Below are 21,017 nucleotides of genomic sequence, written 5' to 3'. Positions count from 1 at the left end.
GCTTGTTACAACAAAATGTTGACTCGTTTTTTGACCAGTCTTTTTTTTAAATTCAACATTAATCATAAAGATTTGCTGCGGCATTTAAATCAAAGCGAACCAAAATTAATTATGTTCACATCTTAATTAATTCTGAATATGTAAGTTCTCTTTTTTTGTGTGGAAAAAGCTGACTGTGCTATTTACATTTTTAACTAGCTATGCAGAACGTACAGAAATAACCACGGACAATTAAAACAAGTGTTCTCACTACAGCAGTCTTTCAGAGCAATAGTGAAGTAACTGGTAGAGAAAAAGGCTATCTGTGAATAATATAGATCTCTTATAACCTGATTGCTCTTGTGCTAAATTTATCCTGTCCTTTCTGAATTTTATACTGTATGTTGATCAATATCTCCTTGACTAAAAGAGCTGGAAGTATTTAGTGGTTATAGAGTACTTGAAGGTGGTCCAAATCAACAATGTAACAAGATAGTTCAGGTGGGTAGCTGCGTCAGCATGCGTAGGCTGCAAAGGAACAAGTAATAGGTTTATTCCATGCTGAAAAGAGAAGAAAGAAAACGCAACGTTTCAGCCGTGGAGCCGCCTTCACACCTGATGGAATAAAACTATTAGTTGTTCCAATGTAACAAGATTACAAACAAGAGGAGGAAGTAGTTCATAGACCCAAAGCTCATCCAGCTGTTACTTGAAAGAAAACATACAACTACCTCCAGTCATAAACCCACAGGCACATGGGGGTCCCCAAACATCCATCATCCAGCTCAGACCAGAAGTGCTGACTGAGGCAGTGCTATAGGCTGACATGATTGTCTGTGAAACTTGTGGGCTAAATCATCCAACATCTGGATGGCTGAATAGAAACAACATGAGAATCTCATAGACAGGGCTTTTCAGAAGATGAAATTAAGCTTAATCCCCATCTTCATATTGTATAACAAAGTTCATAAGAGCATGACAGAGGAGGCTATTAAGCCCATCCGACCCATTTGGTAGCAAGTAGCTGATCGATTTGAGGATCTCATCCAGCTGTTTCTTGTAAGAAGCCAAGGTATCGACTTCAACAACATGACTTGGGCCGCTTGTTCCACGCTCCCACCACCCTTTGGGTAAAGATGTGCCTCCTGTTCTCCAGTTACAGTATGGGCCAAGCAAACACTGCTTTCTCCCGTCGTGAAGGGGATTCGCCTATCGGCAAAGGGCAAAGGCTTACAGAGGGCTCTGCCTCTGCTCAATGTGGACAGTGTAGAAATCTGACTCTGGCCTGGGTGCATTTTAAACAGACAGCTGCTGCTGTACATGACATCTCAGGAATTGACGAAAGGTGGGGATAACATCATCAGGGATAGCCACTGTCCCATAAGTTGAAATATTTTATGATACCATTATGATCGGTAATGGTTCCTCATGAACAGTCATTCATGTTAATAACATAGGGTGACCATGGCTGGTTTCGGAATATAAAGCCTATGTAACACTGCCGGAATTTGGGACCCTGTGGGGGCAGCACCTTTTGTGTGTCTGGAAATGCCCATTTTCATCACAAATTAAAACTAATCTCAGACCATCTCTGCATTACGCTGCGACTACTTACATACCCACAACAGAGTCTGTCCCAGCAGATCTGTGCAGGACCAACCCCTTGTGCTTTCAAAGAACTCTTTAAAAAATTTTCCACGCATTGTGACAGGCGGGATTATTGTAGTTAACGCGCCTTTTAAAATCCTGCAGTAAGTGACCCAAAGCAAGGCATGGTTTTGCTGTTAGGTGCTGTAAGCAAAATCCTGGCTGTATGCAATGGAAAAGCACAGGATTCATTCCTCGGAGTGTAGTCTATGAGGTCTCTGCATACCGTATGCGTCACTGCCGTATGCGTAATGAACAGTGTGGAATTATTGTAAATGCAGAAAGCAGCTTATTTCTGTGCTCTGCAGCGTAGGACTCACTGGGGGGCTGTTGCAAAGGGGATGAAGGGGTTGTGATTGCGCTCATCTCCCTCTGGCACTAAAGGAACTGCTTTACAGTTTATCCAGGAGGCTGGAAAGACGGGCCTACTCATTTTTCCTTTATACGCTTGCCTTTACCGGGAAAGAAACCTAAAAAGTAGCCTTGCAGTAATTTTTCTGAAAGGCCCAGTGCTTAACGTGCGCTCTCTTTTCAATTGCGATCACGTTTCTCAAACATGTATACGTACACGAACCGTCTCGACTCGTGGTACACAATGGCTGGAATGAGGTTTGGGTTTTGGACAGGGGAAATGCCTCTGTTGCTGCATACCTCACCTCTCACTCTCATGTAGGGTGAGGAGTTTTACACAGACCAGAATGGCAACAGGAGGTCACCACCCATCTCCTTTCATCTCTGCCACTGTTGAGCAGCCATCGCAAACAGGTTAATTTTGACAATGTAATAAAAAACTGACAAGTAAACCAAACAGACAAGTCAACAGAAAATATTGGCACAACGCTTCGCTTTATTGGAGCATTATACATTCTTTTTTCCTGAACAATTTGGACTTAAATAACAAAATACTGTGCTGCAGCCACGTGATGTCATAAAACTGCACTGTGTGCGTAATGTTTAGCATTTCAGTCCAGTTCCATTTCCCAAAATGGGGATGAGGATAACACTCTGGAGGCAAACAAAATGACATGATTTGAATGATCATAACATGAGTACAAAATACAAGCATGCCACTCTTGAATAAGGGAGATCGTTGATATGTTTGATGATTACGAATGGTTATTCCAAAAGAAATCGCCTCACTCATCCATAAAATGATTTGTGTTTTGAGAACTCCGAGGTGGGAAAGGAGGAATAGTGGAGTGGTTTCCCCAGAGAGACTTGGTGGAAGTCAATGAGTGTGGAGGTGTTTGTGGTGCAAATTGTGCCAACACACTGCTGAGTTGTTGCCAAACAGGACAGAAACTTTGGAATGTTTTAATGTCTTATCATATATATATATAAATAAAACCTATAAATTAAATTATACTTTGTCCCATTTTCTGTGACTTATTTTGATGTTTATTAAAATATTATTTTTAATTCTATTGATTTTAGTGCTCTGCATTGGTTTTTATGAAATATTTAGATTTCACAAAAATATACATAAATAATGAAAAGCATTAACAATGCAAAAATTGAATATTGGAACCAATGGCTTTTGTTGACATTTTTAATGTACCTCAGTATATACAGTATATCTTCCTGAAATCCAGTACTTTATGATGATTATTATTTGGTAGGTATGTTTTATTGCATTAGGTATCGTATACAATATATATAATTTAACAACATGTATTGTATTCAGGGAAATGCCACATGTTCACATCCACACTAATTACAGGTTTATGTCAGTATAAATCATGTAAATCAAGAAATATATAAGGAAGCAAAATACCACAGACAAAAAATATAAGTAATGGCTTCACAATCTTACAAAAACATGCAGGTAGGGAGGTTTGTTTATGGTCACATTAATAGCAAGCATCTTCCTTGTTACACTGTGTGTAAATATTCCCATCTCAGCCCAATAAAACCATCCAGTGATAGACATGACAACAGTAATTCAGCACAACCCCAGGACAATAAATTGAAAATAACCCCATGAGGTGACACTGTTCTGAATACACATGCCTGCTCCAGGATCGCTGAAATATGTCTGTTGTCATTCACAACTGTGCAGAATTCAGGCAACTGGAAGCGTTTGGGCTTGCAGATCCTGTGGCTGACATTCAGCAAAACAAAAACAATAACTAGGAAACTGGTGACGGAAAAGGAATGGAACGTCTGATGTTAAACGTTTTCTGTAAAGTTGACAAGCCTATTTCTTTGGTAGCTGCAATGCTCTTTCTAATCCAAGAGCTTTGATAAATACAAATCCTTCCTGTTTATGACACAATGTTACTCATTTATTTACAGAGACATTTGTAAACAGAATATTTAGCATTCTGCGTGTAGAGTTTGAAGTGGCACAGTGGAGTAGTCTTTAACACTGTTGCCTTACCTGGGTAATTTTCTGACTGCTCTGCCTTGTGTGTGGAATTGCATGTCCCCTCATGTTTAAACTTGACAGTACAGTTTCATTTCACCTCCCAAAGACATGTTGACTAGGTTAACTGGTGTCTCTAAATTGTGTGTGTGCTAAAACAACCTCATAGCCGTTTCCTGGCACTCTTTCCATAGTGGAGTCCTGCCTTGTGCCCTGTGTTACCAGGGTTGGCTCTGGGTTGCCATGACAAATTCCAGGAACAAGCAGCTTTCTGATCACAGATAGATGCACTGGGTTATTAACACAATATCATGGCCTTTTATTGGTCCTAAGAAGTCTGGAGAAAGTCTTGACCTCAGAGCAGCCAACTCTTGGGTCAACAGTTGATATAATAACATGGCATATATTACATATTAATTAGCAGTATGGAAAAACAATATTATCAACTAGAACACACCTACAGTTGAGGCTCATTGAAAACAGGATGACTATTATTTTTTGCAATGAGCTGAAAAAAAAATGTCTTATATTCACAGTGACGTGGCACATTATAGCTCTGATTTACTTGAGAGACTTGTACTCGGTAACGGAATTCTAAAACTCTGGAAAATGTTTCTCATCTTAAGGCCCCTTTTCTTTAAGGAATGGTAATAATTAAATTAGAATTGAATAAGTTAAATAAATTAAGCACAGAGTATTTAAAAAAAAAGTATCAGCACAAACCCTTGTATTATCAGGATATTACTGTAATTGTAAGGTCTTTTGTTTTCCCTCAAACATAAAGTAAAACTTCAAACTTGTTTCAAACTGGTCAGTCCTGTTAGTTTTTTTGCTTGTTTTTCTTATATTGGAGCAGCACTATGGCTACTGTAGTAATGGTATCCCTGTGAGAGAGCTGGTTTAGCATAGGCTGTTTTTCTTATCCGTGGTCATTGTTACTTTCAGGCTTTAAATAGGTTGCCACACCTGCCCCCTTCTTTGTCAAAAACGTAAAATACAGGACACTGTGGCATTTGTTGCTAATGAGCTGTGAAATGCAGAGACCCTGGGCTCCCTATCTGCAGATTGCAGTCTCCTTGGTAAGAGAGGGAAAGGCACTGTGATGCAGGCTGGTCTTCACACGCTTCTCCCTCTGTCTTCGGTTGCAGAACCAGACCCTGACCACCTCCTTCTCCAGGTGCAGTCCCTCGGCCATGCGCACGATCTCCTGGGAGGACGGCTTGCTCTTCTCCCCGAAGTTCCTCTCCAGGGCCTCCTTGGCAGCCAGGCTGAGCGAGTTTCCAGCGTTTCAACAGGGGAAATACACAGTTCTGTTCAGATACAGCACCAGCACAAAGAGCAGTAACTGACTGGGGACTAAGCTCATGGACGACACAAAGACTGACCCCTGTAGTCTAGTAAAACTCTTTCCCATCTTCAGATGGAATATTGTGGAACAGCTTCTGTTCTGGAGTCCTGGAGGTTTTACAAATATCTTTCAGTTGAAAATGTTTTTTATCTCATTATGTAATGCAGCCCTTGGGACAACTACAGACCCCCAGAACAGGGTGTGACCCCTGCTGTACCTGAGGGCACTTACAGCCTCCGAAGCCCACGTCCGAGGCAGTCAGGGTGTCTTTACCTGATGGTGGTTCTCCGCTTGCGTTTCCTCTCGTTCATGCCGATTTTCTCATTAAACAGGGCTGTGGAAAGACATGACGATATGTTTTACACCCGCAGAGCCACAGGGAAGACTACAGTGAATCTATGAAATATCACACTGCTGATATTGTAATGAAGAATTGAATGCTCTGAGTCAGCAGCCATGTCACCCTGCAGCTTACAACTGACAGCCCACTGAAACTAAGCAGGGGAAAAACTAAGCTTGCTGCTGGAAGGGGTGTTAGTGGGGCCAGCAGGGGGTGCTTACCCTGTGGTCTGTGTGGGTCCTACTGCCCCAGTATATTGAGAGGGACACTGTACTATAAAAAGGTGCCATCCTTTGGATGAGACGCAAAACTGAGGTCCTGACTCTCCCAGGCTGTTTCTTGAAAAGAGTAAGGGTGTTACTCCAGTCTCCTGGCCAAATTTCCCATTGGCCTCCTAATAATTCCCATCTATGAACTGGCTTCTTTATTCTGCCTCCTCCCCACTGATAGCTGATGTGTGGTGAGCGTTCTGATGCGCTAGGAGGGGAGTCCCCATTACCTGTAAAGCAGTTTGAGAGGAGTGTCCAGAAAGGTGCTACTGTATGTAAGCGTAAGCAATTATTATTTTTCTTCTTGCTGTTGTTCCTCACCCAAGGCACGACAGCAATAGCTGCAAATGGGAACTCGTAACCACAACCCACCAGTTATGAGTTCAGGGGCTCACCCACTGCTTTGTGGTGTCAGAATCATGATCATTATCATCATTATTATCACCATCATCACAGAATTCTCAATTTGGCGCCATTTTAGGCACAGCTGAAGATCTGCACCATATGCTTTGTGTATTTCAGAAGAAGCAGGCCTGGAGCGCAACTGGACAGACGCCAGCCAGATGACCCACTTGGACCCTGCTCATGGCTCAGCCTCACACACACGGGGTCCCCCCTGGCACCTCCCTGCAGGACTCCTCACCGCCAGCCTGCTCCGCCTCCTCCAGCCACTTGGCCAGGATGGACTTGAGCTTGCAGGCGTTCTTGAAGCTCAGCTGCAAATTCTCGAAGCGGCAGATGGTGGTCTGGCTGAACTCCGAGCCGTGCACGGCGGCCAGTGCCTCCCCCACGTTGGTCTGGGTGTAGCCTGATGGGCAGAGGTGGGACACAGGGACATCAGGGAGATGGAATCTCAGACAACATACTGTATGTTTTCGAGGGCTTGCAGCACACTGAAGAATTCAGTTATTTAAAAAAAGACTAGATACTTGAAAAAGCAGGCACAGAAAGGGCAAAGGCCTTGATTCGGGAAACTTGGTGGTCTGCTGCTCAGCTGACATCAAAGGAAGACAGATTGGTGTGATTTTTTTGAAGTTTTAGTCTCAGTAAATTTGACTTAACCCGCACAGCAAAGGGGCAGCCCCCTGACCATAAGACGAGGAGGCTCGGACCCCATTCAGGGAGAGGAGTTGCCCAGCGGAGAGCTGCCAAGGTGGAGATAAGTTGGAGGAGGGATTAAAAAGACGAGTGTGAGGGAGAAAAGGCTGAGGTATAGGATAGCTAGCTTTTTAAATGTAGAGAACGATGTTGGGAAAGACTCTGATTTAGAACAGCTGAGGAGAATTGCACTTGGGCTGCTGTCTTTCCCAAGTTTCTTCGTAAACTCCATGCATTGAATCTGAGATGTTCAGTCCACACACATTATTTGTGAATCCGGAATGTAAGTGTATTCTTTGTGTGGGAAAATGAAAGCAGTAAGGATGAGAAAGCTTTGTGCTATTTGGAAAATATCACATTATTTTTGGATGAAGAGTTTGTGGAATAGCACAATGTTTGTTTCCTTCTCCTGGAAAAATAAAATCACCCAGGGTGCTGTATTTCTTCAAGAAAAGTGCTGAGAAATCGGCGAATGACCATTTGGCATAGGATTTACTGGAAACAAAAGCCCCATAAAACTCTACTGCAGAAAGAAATAGTATAATAAGTAGCCAGATTTGGCAAAATAATTTAATTGAATAAAACTGAGGGTTGAGGGCCTCTTTTTCAAGACACCATAAAAACAGCACAGAAGATCCATCCATCCATTTGCTTTTGAACCACTTCATCTAATTATGGGGTGTGGGGGAGCCTGTGAATATCAGTGGGTGCAAGGTGAGGTACATGTACACCCTGAACAGGACTCCAGTCCATTGCAGGGCACACACAGACACACCTGGTAGGTTAAAACCTTTTACTGTCTTAGGCCTTTTAAGCCAATGTCCGCCTGGAATTTCCTCCTCTTAAATATTTTGTTATATCTCTGCAGCAGAACATAGCAGGAGCCTGTTTCAGGTTTTAAGTTGAATCTTACCCTCTTGGCTTTGAGTGTGAACAGTCAAGTTTCTTTTATTCCTTAATGTGTCCACTCAACATGAAAAAAACGAAAATTTGTTTGGGGTCTTCAGAGGTCAGCATTTTCAATTCTAGGCCTGTCAGGTAGCTGAAAAATGCTTGTAGGCCTTGTCCTAGTTGTCTACTAGTTTGGATAAAAATTTGGGACAAATTGATCAATTTGAAAAAATTCAACATAACGTTTTGTGAAGACTGGACTTGGAATGAAATTTCTCGCATCCCAAAATAAATGAGAAAACGTATTGAAAGCAATGACAATAAAAGCCATTGCAATTGCCGTAAAAAACCTTTCGACACTGCAAGAGCAAATCTTCCCAGAGAAGCCAGTTAACCTTCCAGGTATACCCTTCACCTGTGGGAGGAAGCCAGAGCCACAGAGGAAACCGAATACAGGGAGAACAAACAAACTAACACCATTCCAGGGATTCAACCCAGCGATGCTTACCAGTGCACCGCCCTGAAGTATTTCCGTAAATGTAGGCGAAATCTCCCAACACAGGAGATAAAATCCACCCACATTAAGAAAGTTTTTTGCATTCATGTTGCAGAAACAACAATAATCATCCTTTTGGTCACTTCCTTAACTGAAATGGCTTGTTTTGGAATGTGACCTTGTCGAATTACATTTGTGAAGCTAAAAACCATGACAACCCATGCTTTCTCTTCCCCCTGTTGTCCTTGGTTGCGTGTCTTTACACCGGAGGAAAGGCCGCGGGTCTGTGCAAGGAACGGGACTCACCCAGCTTGATTCTCCTGAGCTTGAAGTCGTTGGCGAACTTTTCCAGCTCCCTGATCTGGGGCGAGTCCATGTCCACGGGCTCCTCCGGGGGGCGGCTCTTCTTCCTCAGCTCCTGCTTGAAGTCCCCCAGACTGGGCTCCTCGGACAGCAGGGCCTGGGGCAGAGGGGGGAAGGGGTGGCCCAGGGCACAGGAGCCGGAGCTCAGCGTGTGCTCCGGAAACTTGTACAGGCAGGGGCCCAGTCCGCCTGCGGACACAGACGTACATCCCCCCGGGGGGGGGTCAAAGCTCATAGCACCACCTACAGTACTGCGCAGCGAGGAAAACCGGAAAAATATTAAATGGCAGCAGCATTTGTCCTGAACACTGGCACTGGTCCCTGTGGTTCTGGCAGCGCCATGTTCCAAATGCCAGTCAGAGACTCGGAGGGTTCCTTGCTCATTGGACACTGAGGAAGACTACAGTCGTGCTCGTCTTGTTACGAAACAGAAAGCAAAGACCTCCGAGACCCTCGGGGGTCTTCAGGTAGAGAGAAAGGAGGGTCCCCGAATAACTGTGGTGACGCATCACCCCAAAGTTTTCCGTGTGAAACCAGACATCTGACTCAGTGATTTGTTTTGCTCTTATTGATAGAATGGCCTTGACTGTGTTTTTACTGTGAGTTTTAGTGATGCATTTATTCTTTTGCTCAGTCTGTTATGTGTTATTACCAGACCAAGGAGCAATTGTAGGATCTAATGGTCTGATTAGTTGATTTGGATGACGAGAGAGATGTGCAAAGAGAGGTCCTGGGTGCGAAATTTATACATAGGAAAGCTGAAGTGTGCAAGTTCAGGATATAACCTTCCTACCAAACTTCTGTTATAAACTCTATATAAGCTAATATGTTTTATTCAACTGTACATATGTTCTCGGATCTGGTTTCTGACTGGATCGCTCAGCGTCGAACAGAGGCCTGCAACCTGCGTCTATAAACCTATAAAGAAAACCGCTTAGTACAAACTTTTAATTAACCGGATTCATCATTTAATGAATAATTTTATGAATAATCTTTATGATTATTAAAGTTTTAAGTAATAAAAAAATTCATAAGAAAATATTATTGGGAGCATTTCCCATTCCAAAGGAATTCCACAAGCTAATCACATCACAACACCTAAAACACTCCCTAATATTGTTGTCAATCACAGTCTATGTAAGGAAATGTTAGAGACATCCATTTTCAACCAAATCCTTTAAATCCAGTGCTTTTGTTCTTCTGTTTACAAACCTAAGATTTCTTTTGAGTAAAAGTGGTAAACATCTCCACCTTGTGGCTAAAACCAACACAAAAGGAACTCGTTGCAAGAGCACTTTGGATGCACACTCCTGGAATTTGGTAAGGATGTCTTTTGAATGTTGTAGTGACCTGTTGCCTCAAAGGAATTGCTCCCTGATTATTATGTCGTAGACACGTGACATAAAACCTCAGCAATACAGGATCTTCAGGAAGTTACGTTTCTGTTCAGTGTCATTCATCCATTCATTTTCTAACTGCTTCTTCCAATTCAGGGTCGCAGGGGAACCTATCCTGGCAAGCAACTGGTGCAAGGCAGGGTACACCCTGGACAGGGCAGCAGTCCATCACAGGGCAGACAGACACACTCACACCTAGGGCCAATATTCTTAGAAGGCAGTTAACCTACAGCACCAGCATGTCCTGGGACTGTGTGAGGAAACTGGGGCACCTGGAGGACATCCAGGTGAACATTGGGAAAACATACAAACTCCACACCAATAGCACCCCAGGTCTGAAATTGAACCCAGGGCCCCAGTGCTTTCAAGCAGCAATGCTAACTACTATACTACTGTGCCATTCCCAGTGTCATCGGAGTGTCATGGGGGTGGTGTGGTGGTTCTTTGGCAAAGGATCTGCGCCTGTGGCTGGAAGGTTGCTGGTTCACGTTCTGTGGCTGGCAGAGGAATCCTACTCTGTTGGGCCCCTGAGCAAGCCCCTTAACCCCAACTACTCTGGGGGTGCTGTATAAATGGCTGACCCTGCCCTCTGACCCCAAGCTTCTCTCTCTGTGTGTCTCTTTGAGAGCAAGTTGGGGTATGTGAAAAGACACATTCCTAAAACAAGAAATTGTATATGGCCAATAAAGTGATCTTATCTATCCAGTGGCCTTCATGATGTCAATAACTTGTCATTTAGGAGTCCCTGTCTGGCCTAAAAACACCCATCTACTGTACATAACAGTTGTGTGATAAAGCTGCGAGGTTTCTGGTTGCATTATTAAGCCATGGATGCTTGACAGCTTCTTCAAAGGTGCAATGTGGATAATCTCTCTCCTTCCTATAAGTAAAGACAATTTTAAGTGGCAATTGTTATTTTGGACCCCAAGCTTGCAAAACAAGGAAATGATTTTAAAATAGGGTGGCACTGCTGGGGCCCTGTGTTCAGTCCTGAATGCAGGGGGTTGTTATCTGTGTTAAGGTTGTATGCTCTTCCTGTGTTCACATGGGTTTCCTCTTGATGCTGCAGTTTCCTCCTATAGTCCAGAGACATACTGGTAGGTTAGCTGGTCCTGCTGTGAGTGTGTGTGTCTGTGTCTGCCCTCAGGCAATCTGTTCAGGGTGTATCCTGCTTGCTGGGATAGGTGACCTGTTACGCTGAATTGCATGAAGCAGTTCTAAAATGGATGAATTGCTTTTATAATAGGATCAGGATGCTCAGTTGGCTCTCTGCAGACTGCACTTCTAAGACATCTTTAGAATATTCCTCCCTTAGTTTGCCTGTATTAGAAAAGTGATAGTGTGGGCTACCTATCACAATGAAAAGTTACACACAAGTTGTATGACTGTTTGCTATGTGTGGAGCAGTGGTTAGGGCTCTGGACTTCTAGCTAGAAAATTGTGGGTTCAAATCTCAGGTAAGATTCTATTTTTTACCTTTGAACTACTGTAGGTACTTTGTATATATTGTTTCACTTACATACTAAACTGTAGGTTTCTTTGGGTAAACATGTCAGATAAACAAGTTGGTAAGTAGTAAATGATTTGAGTGATGGGGCCAGAGTTGGAGTGTTCATGCTCGCCTGGGAGGCTTGTGTAGAGCCTACATAGGTTTGCAAAAAATTGTTAATAAATAACAATAGTGCTGGCTATCGCTGTCTTTAGCAGCAGTAAAGATATAACTATATTAAGATAAATTTGAATTGGTATTTATTCACTTCTAGGGTTGTATGGTTCATCTCCTAGACCAGGGATGGACAATCCAGGTAGGTTAGTCTATAGGTTTCCTAGGTCTCTTCAAAGCACCAGCACCTGAGAAGCTGTTAAACTGGTCCCCACTAACCAATAACAAGCAGGTGGAGCCTGTTAGAGCCGAGTTAGAATGAGAGCCTGTACTGGCCCTCCGGGACCAAGACCAGAGTTGCCCTCCCCTGGTCTAGCAGCCATAGGTTTAGACATGGCTGGCACAGCTCGTACTACATTTTGATTATTCACTCAACAGCAGAACCTGGAAGGACGGTGGGAAGCTTCCTGCTCGGCAGAAGAGCGCCGTTGGGTTTTCAATGCAGGTCCCCTTCAGGACCACCAGATGGCAGTGCTCTGCTATTAACTTGAAGGCAGAATTAGCCTTACTCGGCCGACTCCGTCGCTTCAGAAGGGAAGTGATCGTTCTTAAATATTTGTTTCTTTTTATGGCATGTACGTAAATAAATGCATTTTGAGGCTTATAAATCAAATAATTTGGAACAATGTTTCTGATTTTATAGAGTGCCTTTCCACGGTGATCTTCATTTAAAAATGTCTTTACAATGAGTCATATTAGACGAAAGTGGAGCTCTGCTTATTAACACTTGATTATAATTGCGTGTAATTAGCTGAGAAATTAGAAGCACAGCACACGCTGATCAACAGTGACTCCCCGTCTGACGTCTCATCTCAGAGCGACACTGGCTAGCTTCCAGAATCCTATTATTGACCAAATCCTAGTGGCATCTGATTGTTTCTGCTGGTACCTGTGGTAGTGGATAGGACAGCTTTCTAACTGATGAAGTTTGTTAATTGATGAGTCACGGACTGGGCTGCTCTGAGGCTATAGATGCATTTAAAAGATGGAAGCACCTTCAATCTAAAGAACCTAGACTGACGTCATAACGTTGTGATGTAATCTAATGTTGATACAATGCTTTAAAAGTAGTTGTGGTATGGTAAACTAGGCATTCTTTATTTACATTGTATAGTCTTTTCTCATTCTTACAGTGATGGTCAAGGTATTTTCCATACTGACCAACCAGAGCTGAAACAGCTTCACATTTAATGGATGGCACATTTTTTACATTTACTTTAGACTGTGCTATAATCCTGCACGACACAAAACAAGATTAAAAGGTGCATCATTACAGCTGATTGATAAGACTCACCATCAGGTCATTTCTCCTAAAAGATTGCATGTAACGACATGCACATTAGAAAACACCACAGTCTGCTTTTCATACCTTAGTGATGTGTCTGTGATTAGTTTTCCAATATGTATTTAAATATAGATTTATTAGAAAGGAAGTAATTGTATTTTAACGAATAAAAGGAGCTGGGATCTTTCCTAAGTAAACACTGGAAACATGTTCATTCTTAATTCCATATCGAGATATTAGGTAAATAAATGACTCACTGAAATTACTTAAGTTCATATTATTTTTTAAATATATAGCAGCTAGTGTATTTTTCTATGAATGACTCACACCTTCATAAATGTGATCTATATATTCCACTTCCTTCTCTCTGTTTAGGCAAAATTGCTCTCCTGTTTTTACTTAATGTGCATCTACTGTAAGTGAGGAAGTGTGAGGTATCTAAGTGTATCTAAGTCTGCATGTCTTAAAGTTCGCATATCTAAGAGAGCACTTAAAACCCAATTTCCTGCTGTTGACACATTTGTAGATATCCCCATTGTGCCCAAGTTTTTAATCTGAACACAAATCATTTTATGAGATCTTGGCGCAAACATCATGCCTGGACGAACAGAATTTGTCAATACTTTTGAGGATTTTGAAAACTTGTATCAGGATCCCTTGTAGTCTCTTTGTTTAAGACTAAAGATACTCAGTTCTATTAACTTGTCATAGTAGGAAATAGCAATACATCTAATCATTGTTCTTTAGACTGATTCCAGAGAAGAAATGTATATACAGTATACTGTACTTTTTGTAATGTGGTGACCAAAATCATGTATGATATCCTAAATACTTCATTCTAAATTATTCTAAAGACCATTGTACACATGTTAACATAATATCTTTGAGATAGATTCTACACTTTTAACAATATATCCTTACATTCAGTTTGTTTGTGTTTATTGTCTGAAGGAGGAAAGTTATCCTGTACATCTCACTTTCTTCAGGATCACCAGGTAAAACCAATCTAGAGGACACATGTACACTTAAAACTGAGAACAGGAGGCACTTCTTCATTCAAAGAGTTGTGGGTGCATGGAACAAGATGCCCAGCCATGTTGTTTAAGCTCATTAATTCATAAAACGTCATTACAACACAAAAACGCATTACATGTCAAAGAGATGTTGAAATGAAACCTCTTAATCCAACTTTTTAAATAAAATTTGTATTGAAGAACAACAATTTTGCTGTTATTTCACTTTGCTTCTATGTGATGTAAATTTTATTTACTTGAAAAAACAAACAAACACAGATGCTGTAGATCAATTGCAATGAACTGAAATAAGCATGCTAGCTGGGGATGATCCTCAGATAGCACCTTACTCCACACTAAATCTGCAAGTCCATTCCAATTGACCCCGTATGTCTGTATTGAGCATTACCTTGTAGAGTATTGGCTCCATTCACAACATTGGGGTGAGGGACACTGCACGTCTGCAAAATTCTGGTCTGGGAGATGCTGGCTGATAGCATTTCCTGCGCTGTGGATTAAAGACCTGCGTTAGACAAGACCCATCCCTCTCTGACTAAAGTGCAGTGCTTTAAGTGCCACAGGGAGTCAAAAAACAAGACTTGTTTTGATGTGAAAGATAATTTCTTGCAAAATACAACCATGCCGTGCTAGCCTGGGGCCCCCTCTACTCACACCCACCCCAAAAAGAAAATCCTGTATGATCCTAGAAAAAAGAATCTTCTGGTTTTTGAGACAAGATGTTTAATGGATTGATTCAAATACCAGAGTGGAGTCCTTCATGAATCTAATGAGAAATACCTTCTTCTATATCGCAGGGATATTAAAGGTATTCTAGAAAGATGCCAGCTGTATAAATGGAGAAAAAAGTCTCTTTTGTTTCTAGTTTGAGGTGAAAAGGGGGAATTCATTCACCTGGGCAGCTTTATACAAACACATACTGTACCACACATAAAAAGTGATAAAAAAACCCTCTGTTCTCCCTATCCTAAGAACATAACTGTAGTTGTGGTGACTCTGGCTGCTGGTTATCTCTGGGGCTCTGATTAAGCAGCCAGGTGGTTGTCATTTGCCTTTTGTGTCTGACTGTTTGGCTGAGTGTTTCTCCGTGAACGCTGGACTCACCTGCCATCATGCCGTAAGTGGTCTGCTGGTTGCCGTAGTGACAGGCCGGCATAGAGTAGTGGAGCCCGGCAGAAGCATTGCCGAGCGCCGAGGAGGACAGATGCATGTGGGAACGCTTGGAGGACTGGACAAGGGACAGGCCAGAGGGCACTGCAGGAAAGAGAAGACAGCACCCCGTCACAGCACCTGCGAATGGGCAAACAACTGAGGCAGCGCAAGCCACGGCCTTTGTAATCTACAGTATACAGCAGCTTGTCAAGCAATGGCACCTCCATATTAACTCAGTCCACACATCTGGAACATTCTCCTGCAATGCTGCTCAGTTATGGCGTTTCATAATGGTACAGTACATCAGCTTCCATTCGCTTTTTCTTGATAGGGAGTAGGGACAGGAAAATGGGAAAATGATTCACTCTAGTAAACCTTAATTAAAACTTCTTTTCCACACTTCATGTGTGGTGAGTTATCGAGGGGCTATAAACCACAGTCTTTTTACAGAGATCATAACTTGGCTTCTTGTGTTCTTATCCCGAGCTGCTGCTGCTTTTCATCTGAACAATTAAATATCTGTTCTCTACCCACATGAGCTTAAGTTGTCATTAAGACAGTTTAATAATAGGTTATGAATCCTTAACAGGAAAGTTATGCATTAAAAAAAAAAGATCAAGATCCAAAGCTTAATTTGCAAATGCCCTTGATTTCACAAATCCAGAATACCACCGTTATTCTGACGGGTAGAATTGTATTGTGTCAAAGCACGAGAGATGATTATAAAAAACTTTTTTCCAGGAAAAAAATACATATTGAAGCCTCTTTATGTTACAAAAAACAACAGCAGATGGTTAGGTAAGTCACAAATAAATTGTCACGGTGGGGACAATGTTCTGACTTTTGGAAATTTGGATTTTCCATTATTTATTCTCCCCAGTGAGAGCCTGGTTTTCCCATTATGTTTCCTTTTGTTGCGCAAACATTGCTGCAAGATGTAGAAGCAGCTTCTCCTCTGCTCATTATAAACATACTGTGGCGTTTTCACAGGGAGGAGTGAGGCTGAGGTACAGTACAATGAGAGAGAAGTTCATTGCATATGTTCGCACAGGACAGGTCAGGCTCATTATTTTATATCTCAAAGCTATTTGTTCTTGTCTCAAACTGTGCGTTTTTTTTTGGTAACACTGTATGCTCAGGGTTATCATTTCAATTTCTAAAGAAAATAAGAGCATAGCAAAGGGACAAAATGCGAGGAAGCCTTTGGCCTTCTTGGAACAAATTAATCCACTGATCTCACTCATCCAGTTCTTTAAAGAAGCTTTAAACAATCGTGTTCCATGCTCCCACAACTTGAGCAATTTTTAAAATTATTTTTATTCTTTTTTATTTTTTATTTTGGTGACCACAATTCTAAACAATGTTCTAAATAAGGGCTTATTATTGTAATGAGCAATTCTATTCATAACATAACTTCTCTTGATTTTATTTCTGTGCTTTAAGCCTATAATACTATTTGCTTTTAACATTGTACTGTACATGATGCATCTATTGTCTTAAATCTTTTCTCCAGTTTCATATTTCTACATCTTCTACAGATGTTGGTATCACCTGAGAACTTGACTTGTTCACTAATTATACCAGAATCTGGATCATTGATATAAATTAGGAAGAGCAGTGGTCCTTATACAGATTCCTGTAATAGTTGTTAATTAATTACTTTAAACAACCTGATAATTACAATATCTACATTTTCCTTTTTTACCAGGCAGGAGACAGTAGAAAAAAAAAGAAAACAAATTCCCATTTACAACACTGTCCATTATACAGTATCTTTCAACAGCTTGATAGCAACTACTCTATACTGATGATTGATTGCATGTTTATTCTGAATGCTCAAATTGTCTTCAAATATAGAAGTTACACTGCAAACAGTGTGCATAGCTAATTTGTGCATACGTTAATTATACTTTTTTGCAATCCTTAAAATGTTGCCCTTTTTACTAAAGACAAAACCAATTATCTATTTCAAAAGCTCTTTTGGAGTTATTTCCACTGTAATTTTTTTTATATGAGACAGCCACACATTGAGAAATAGATTCAAATGCATCATTTTGTAAATTGCAGACATGTTATCAGTGCTTATGGACAATCACCAAGGCAAAACACAATGCCGTTGCAAAGACAAGTAGATTAAAATGATTTTGGTATGGGGGACCCAGCAGTGCCTTTTTAAAAGCTTGACCAACAGAAAAATTCAAGCCCAAAAATGTGTTGCAACCAGCTAGAACCTGGGTTACTTTCTTGAACATACTGTATTGATTCTGACAAATCTTTCATCTAATGACATTAAACCCATTTCATCCGTTCAGGATGGCAGCAACAGTATAACAAATCCATTGCATTTAAAAGGGCAAACATGTTCACATTTCCTTGCTTTGTCTAAATATGTATAAAGCAGGATTAAAAGTAATTTTAGACAGTAATGGTGTTGTAAAACAGCCATGATTTCACCTGCATATTTTCCCACAATCCATAGTATTTTATGATATTATTTTGAAAGATCCTTGCTGACTTCAATGGTGTTGTATTATTGTCAAAAGTTCTAGACACCCCAAAAATCTGAATTACACTCCCTTATCCCCCGTCAGCATTAGGGATGTATCCAATGCCATATGTACTGTAATAACTTCAACACAATCAAAACCGCTGAAGCACTCATGCAATGGCAACTGCATGCACACACCTGATTTTTCCTGATGATCTAAATTTCCCTTAATGTGATACAAGCTCTGAAATATTATTAGATTATTAAAACAGTAAGTTCGGCACAGCATGATGGTATTGCTGATGGCTTTTGTGTCACAATATAGTCATTGAAAATTACACAATTCATTATTTCCTCCTAACGTTTTTAGAAATGCGCCACGCATACAATTTCTGGAACACAGGACAACTACAAATTAATCTGCCAGGAAACGTCAAATTTAATAGTGGGTCCTTACCATGCAGGATTTCAGGAGCGATGCCTTGCATTGTAAATGCCTTCAAAACTATGGCTCCCATATTCACATAAATCATGATTCTTGAGACGCAATACTTGCTTTCCCACTTGTAAAATTCCAAGTACTAATATAGTGTAGTATAAACACATTTACACTAATATTACCTTCTTTACTCTCATTCATAATCAAGTAAAACAGTATGCATGTTGCTGTGTTCAGCACATGAAGAAAGTGTGATTTAGAATCATCTTTAAAAACTCTTTCTTATTTGTGCTTTAACATGTTAATTTTTAGTTCACCTTGTTGTTAATACCTTTTAAAAAACACACACTGCTTACTAAAGTTTTTGCTCACCAATAATTCCTAACTAGCTTGATGCTTGGTTGTATGTGAAACCTTACTGATACAGCCAGGTTAGAGTACAATAAAATAAAACACACTGCAAAGCTTCATTTAATTAATTGGAAGAGCCTGTTTTCTGCTATAATGCCATGTCTCTGCACCCGCACCAAACATAGAAACAACTCAAAGACATTTTGGTCTACCAGATGTTCCAGTGTGGTAGCTTTTCTTTACAAAATGCACAATTTAACTCAACAGAAAGACCAGGACAAGGTCATTAGATCGTCACCCCTAAGAGCAAAGAGCTTATTTAAAGTCTTTCCTTTCATCCAACAAAATAAAACTAATAGGGATGGGACAGGTGCAATACAGGAACAGCAACCTTTCCATTTCAATTTTAATCTGATGCACTGAGTGCTAACTGAATAGAACATTACTCACAATATAAGTTATTTTTATTTGTGTCTTCCCTGCAGAGGTCAATGAATAGGCACTTTATTCCTATTCCTTCAGAAAAATGGAGACAGGCTCACACAAGCACGCACATACGGAAAGACTTGCTATGGCAAATTCACACACACAGAAGCATCACCCACACACAGAAAGATCTGCGTACCAGCAAACATGCAGATGTCCACCTTGCCCTTCATAAAAAAAAAAAAAAATCCTTGCCTGAAAACAGCACAGAAAGAGAGCCTCAGCCTTATTTTCTAGGATCAATTCTGGCATCACATGGCCTATGCACAGTAAACCTGTCACCAGCCACTCCTGTCCAGCTTTAACTCACCAGTGCTACAGTACATGTTTCTGCAATTGCTGCGATTTTCAAACTAGTCTGAGCTTTTGCAGGAAAGACCATGTGTCTCCATTGTCTTTGCAAAGCCAACAGCAGGTGCATAACCATTGCTTGATTAGGAGGCTGTGTTTTCCACCAGCTTAGAGAAGAATGGAACAGCAAGACTCCCATTATTCTCATGTGGAGAAGTACTGGAGGAGTGTTTGAAGTGCCACAGCAGAACTCGTTAAACCGAAACAGCGCAACTCAAAACTGTTTTTAGAGCAGAACCTTCTGTCTCGGGGATCGTGGCGGTTGGTGTGGAATGGAATGAGGCTCCATGTGTGAGCAGCCGAGGCCGTCAGTTTGCCACATGCCAGCTGGGCAGACTGAGCGTCACGCGGCCGCAGAGGTGTGGGGCGAAGGCTGGGTACCTGTGGGCACCACGCCGGCGGAGTGGTTGGAGACGGGCAGGCACTCGCCAGGGCCAGGGTGGTGCATGATGAGGGGCAGGGCGGAGGAGTCGGCGGCGGCGAGGGCGGCGAAGGAGTCGGCGCTGGCGAAGGCCTGGCACGTCATTCCCTCTACCGGCCGGGGCGTGCTGCGCTGGTGGCCCCCGGCCCGCGGTCACTCAGGGGCCCCGCTGGGCCGCGCGAAGGCTGGGTGAGAGATGGCGCCGCGTACCTGGGCGAGGATGTCCTTCTTCTGAGGATCCCTGCCTTGCATAAACTCATGAGACGGCTGTCTGGCGCGCTCAGGCCGTGTGCAGGTATTTATACTGGCCCCCGGAGCCTGCTCATTCATTTTAATTCTCCTTCTCAGGGGTATTACCATAGAAGAGCCGGTACCTGTGTCCTCTGGTACAAAGCAGGATAATTAGGGAGAAAAGGGAAACCCGATACTCTTTTTTTTCTGCTCACCTCTTACTAAATCTGTGTGTGCGTGGAAGAGGCTGGATGTGTTTTTGTTTATCCTTTCACGAATGTTAGCCCCAAAATGCACAGAAAGACCAGTCTCCTCGGTTTCATGCTCTGAAGCGCCGCAGCAGAACGGGGTGTTTTTAGATTTCATGGTGGGCTAAGTGTGGTTTTGGCGCTCGATCTTTCTCCCGGAGATAAATGAAGCTTTCAATACTGAAGAAGGAAACTGATTCCAAGGTATTGTGCTGTTATCAGCGCACAATGTGTTCACACAGCACCGGTGAAAGTAGAATAACTAATCCTAATCATTTACAATCCTTTCACCATCGATCATTGTGGATAAGATTATATATGCAGCTGTGCAAACATTTTAGATATCATTGACTCCTCCAGAAGTTAAAATCGATTAATAATATGCTCCTCAAAACTTTACTCAGAGCCTTCCGCTGGTTTTATCTATCTCATGTGTGATGGGTTTGTCTCTACATTTATAGGAACCATTGTTAATACTATGGGTGAGAAGAAACCAAGCTTGTCATTGAACAATTTTTAATTCAGACTGGTCAGAACAATCATAAGCCTAATCACAACAACTCATTATTAAAACATTTTACTGTATTTGCTCATATGAAGCATCTGATATGAAGTGTTGTAGTAGCTAATCCATCACATTTACCAGTCTAGTCTCATTGACTCATTGTTAGGTGATCT

The 21,017-nt window shown here is 41.7% G+C and overlaps 1 protein-coding gene across 2 annotated transcripts; it reads right to left on the bottom strand.

The window, feature by feature from the left end:
• Positions 1-2,457: 2,457 nt before the first annotated feature.
• On the bottom strand, positions 2,458-20,110 carry pou1f1 (POU class 1 homeobox 1). Of its 2 annotated transcripts, none has more exons than XM_006637929.3 (7): positions 19,821-20,110; positions 15,277-15,426; positions 14,564-14,662; positions 8,740-8,985; positions 6,592-6,756; positions 5,613-5,673; positions 2,458-5,259 (listed from the first exon to the last, which is right to left on the bottom strand). In XM_006637929.3, the coding sequence occupies exons 1-7, from the start codon at positions 19,963-19,965 to the stop codon at positions 5,046-5,048; spliced, it is 1,080 nt and encodes a 359-aa protein (XP_006637992.1). In that variant the 5' UTR covers positions 19,966-20,110; the 3' UTR covers positions 2,458-5,045. The 2 variants fall into 2 exon arrangements, with proteins under 2 accessions (XP_006637992.1, XP_069053766.1); XM_069197665.1 differs by having other exon boundaries at positions 20,071-20,110.
• Positions 20,111-21,017: the final 907 nt, after the last annotated feature.

The sequence above is a fragment of the Lepisosteus oculatus genome, chromosome 13 (genome assembly GCF_040954835.1).
Source record: "Lepisosteus oculatus isolate fLepOcu1 chromosome 13, fLepOcu1.hap2, whole genome shotgun sequence".
NCBI lineage: Eukaryota > Metazoa > Chordata > Actinopteri > Semionotiformes > Lepisosteidae > Lepisosteus > Lepisosteus oculatus.
This window is presented reverse-complemented; position numbering and strand designations above follow the sequence as displayed.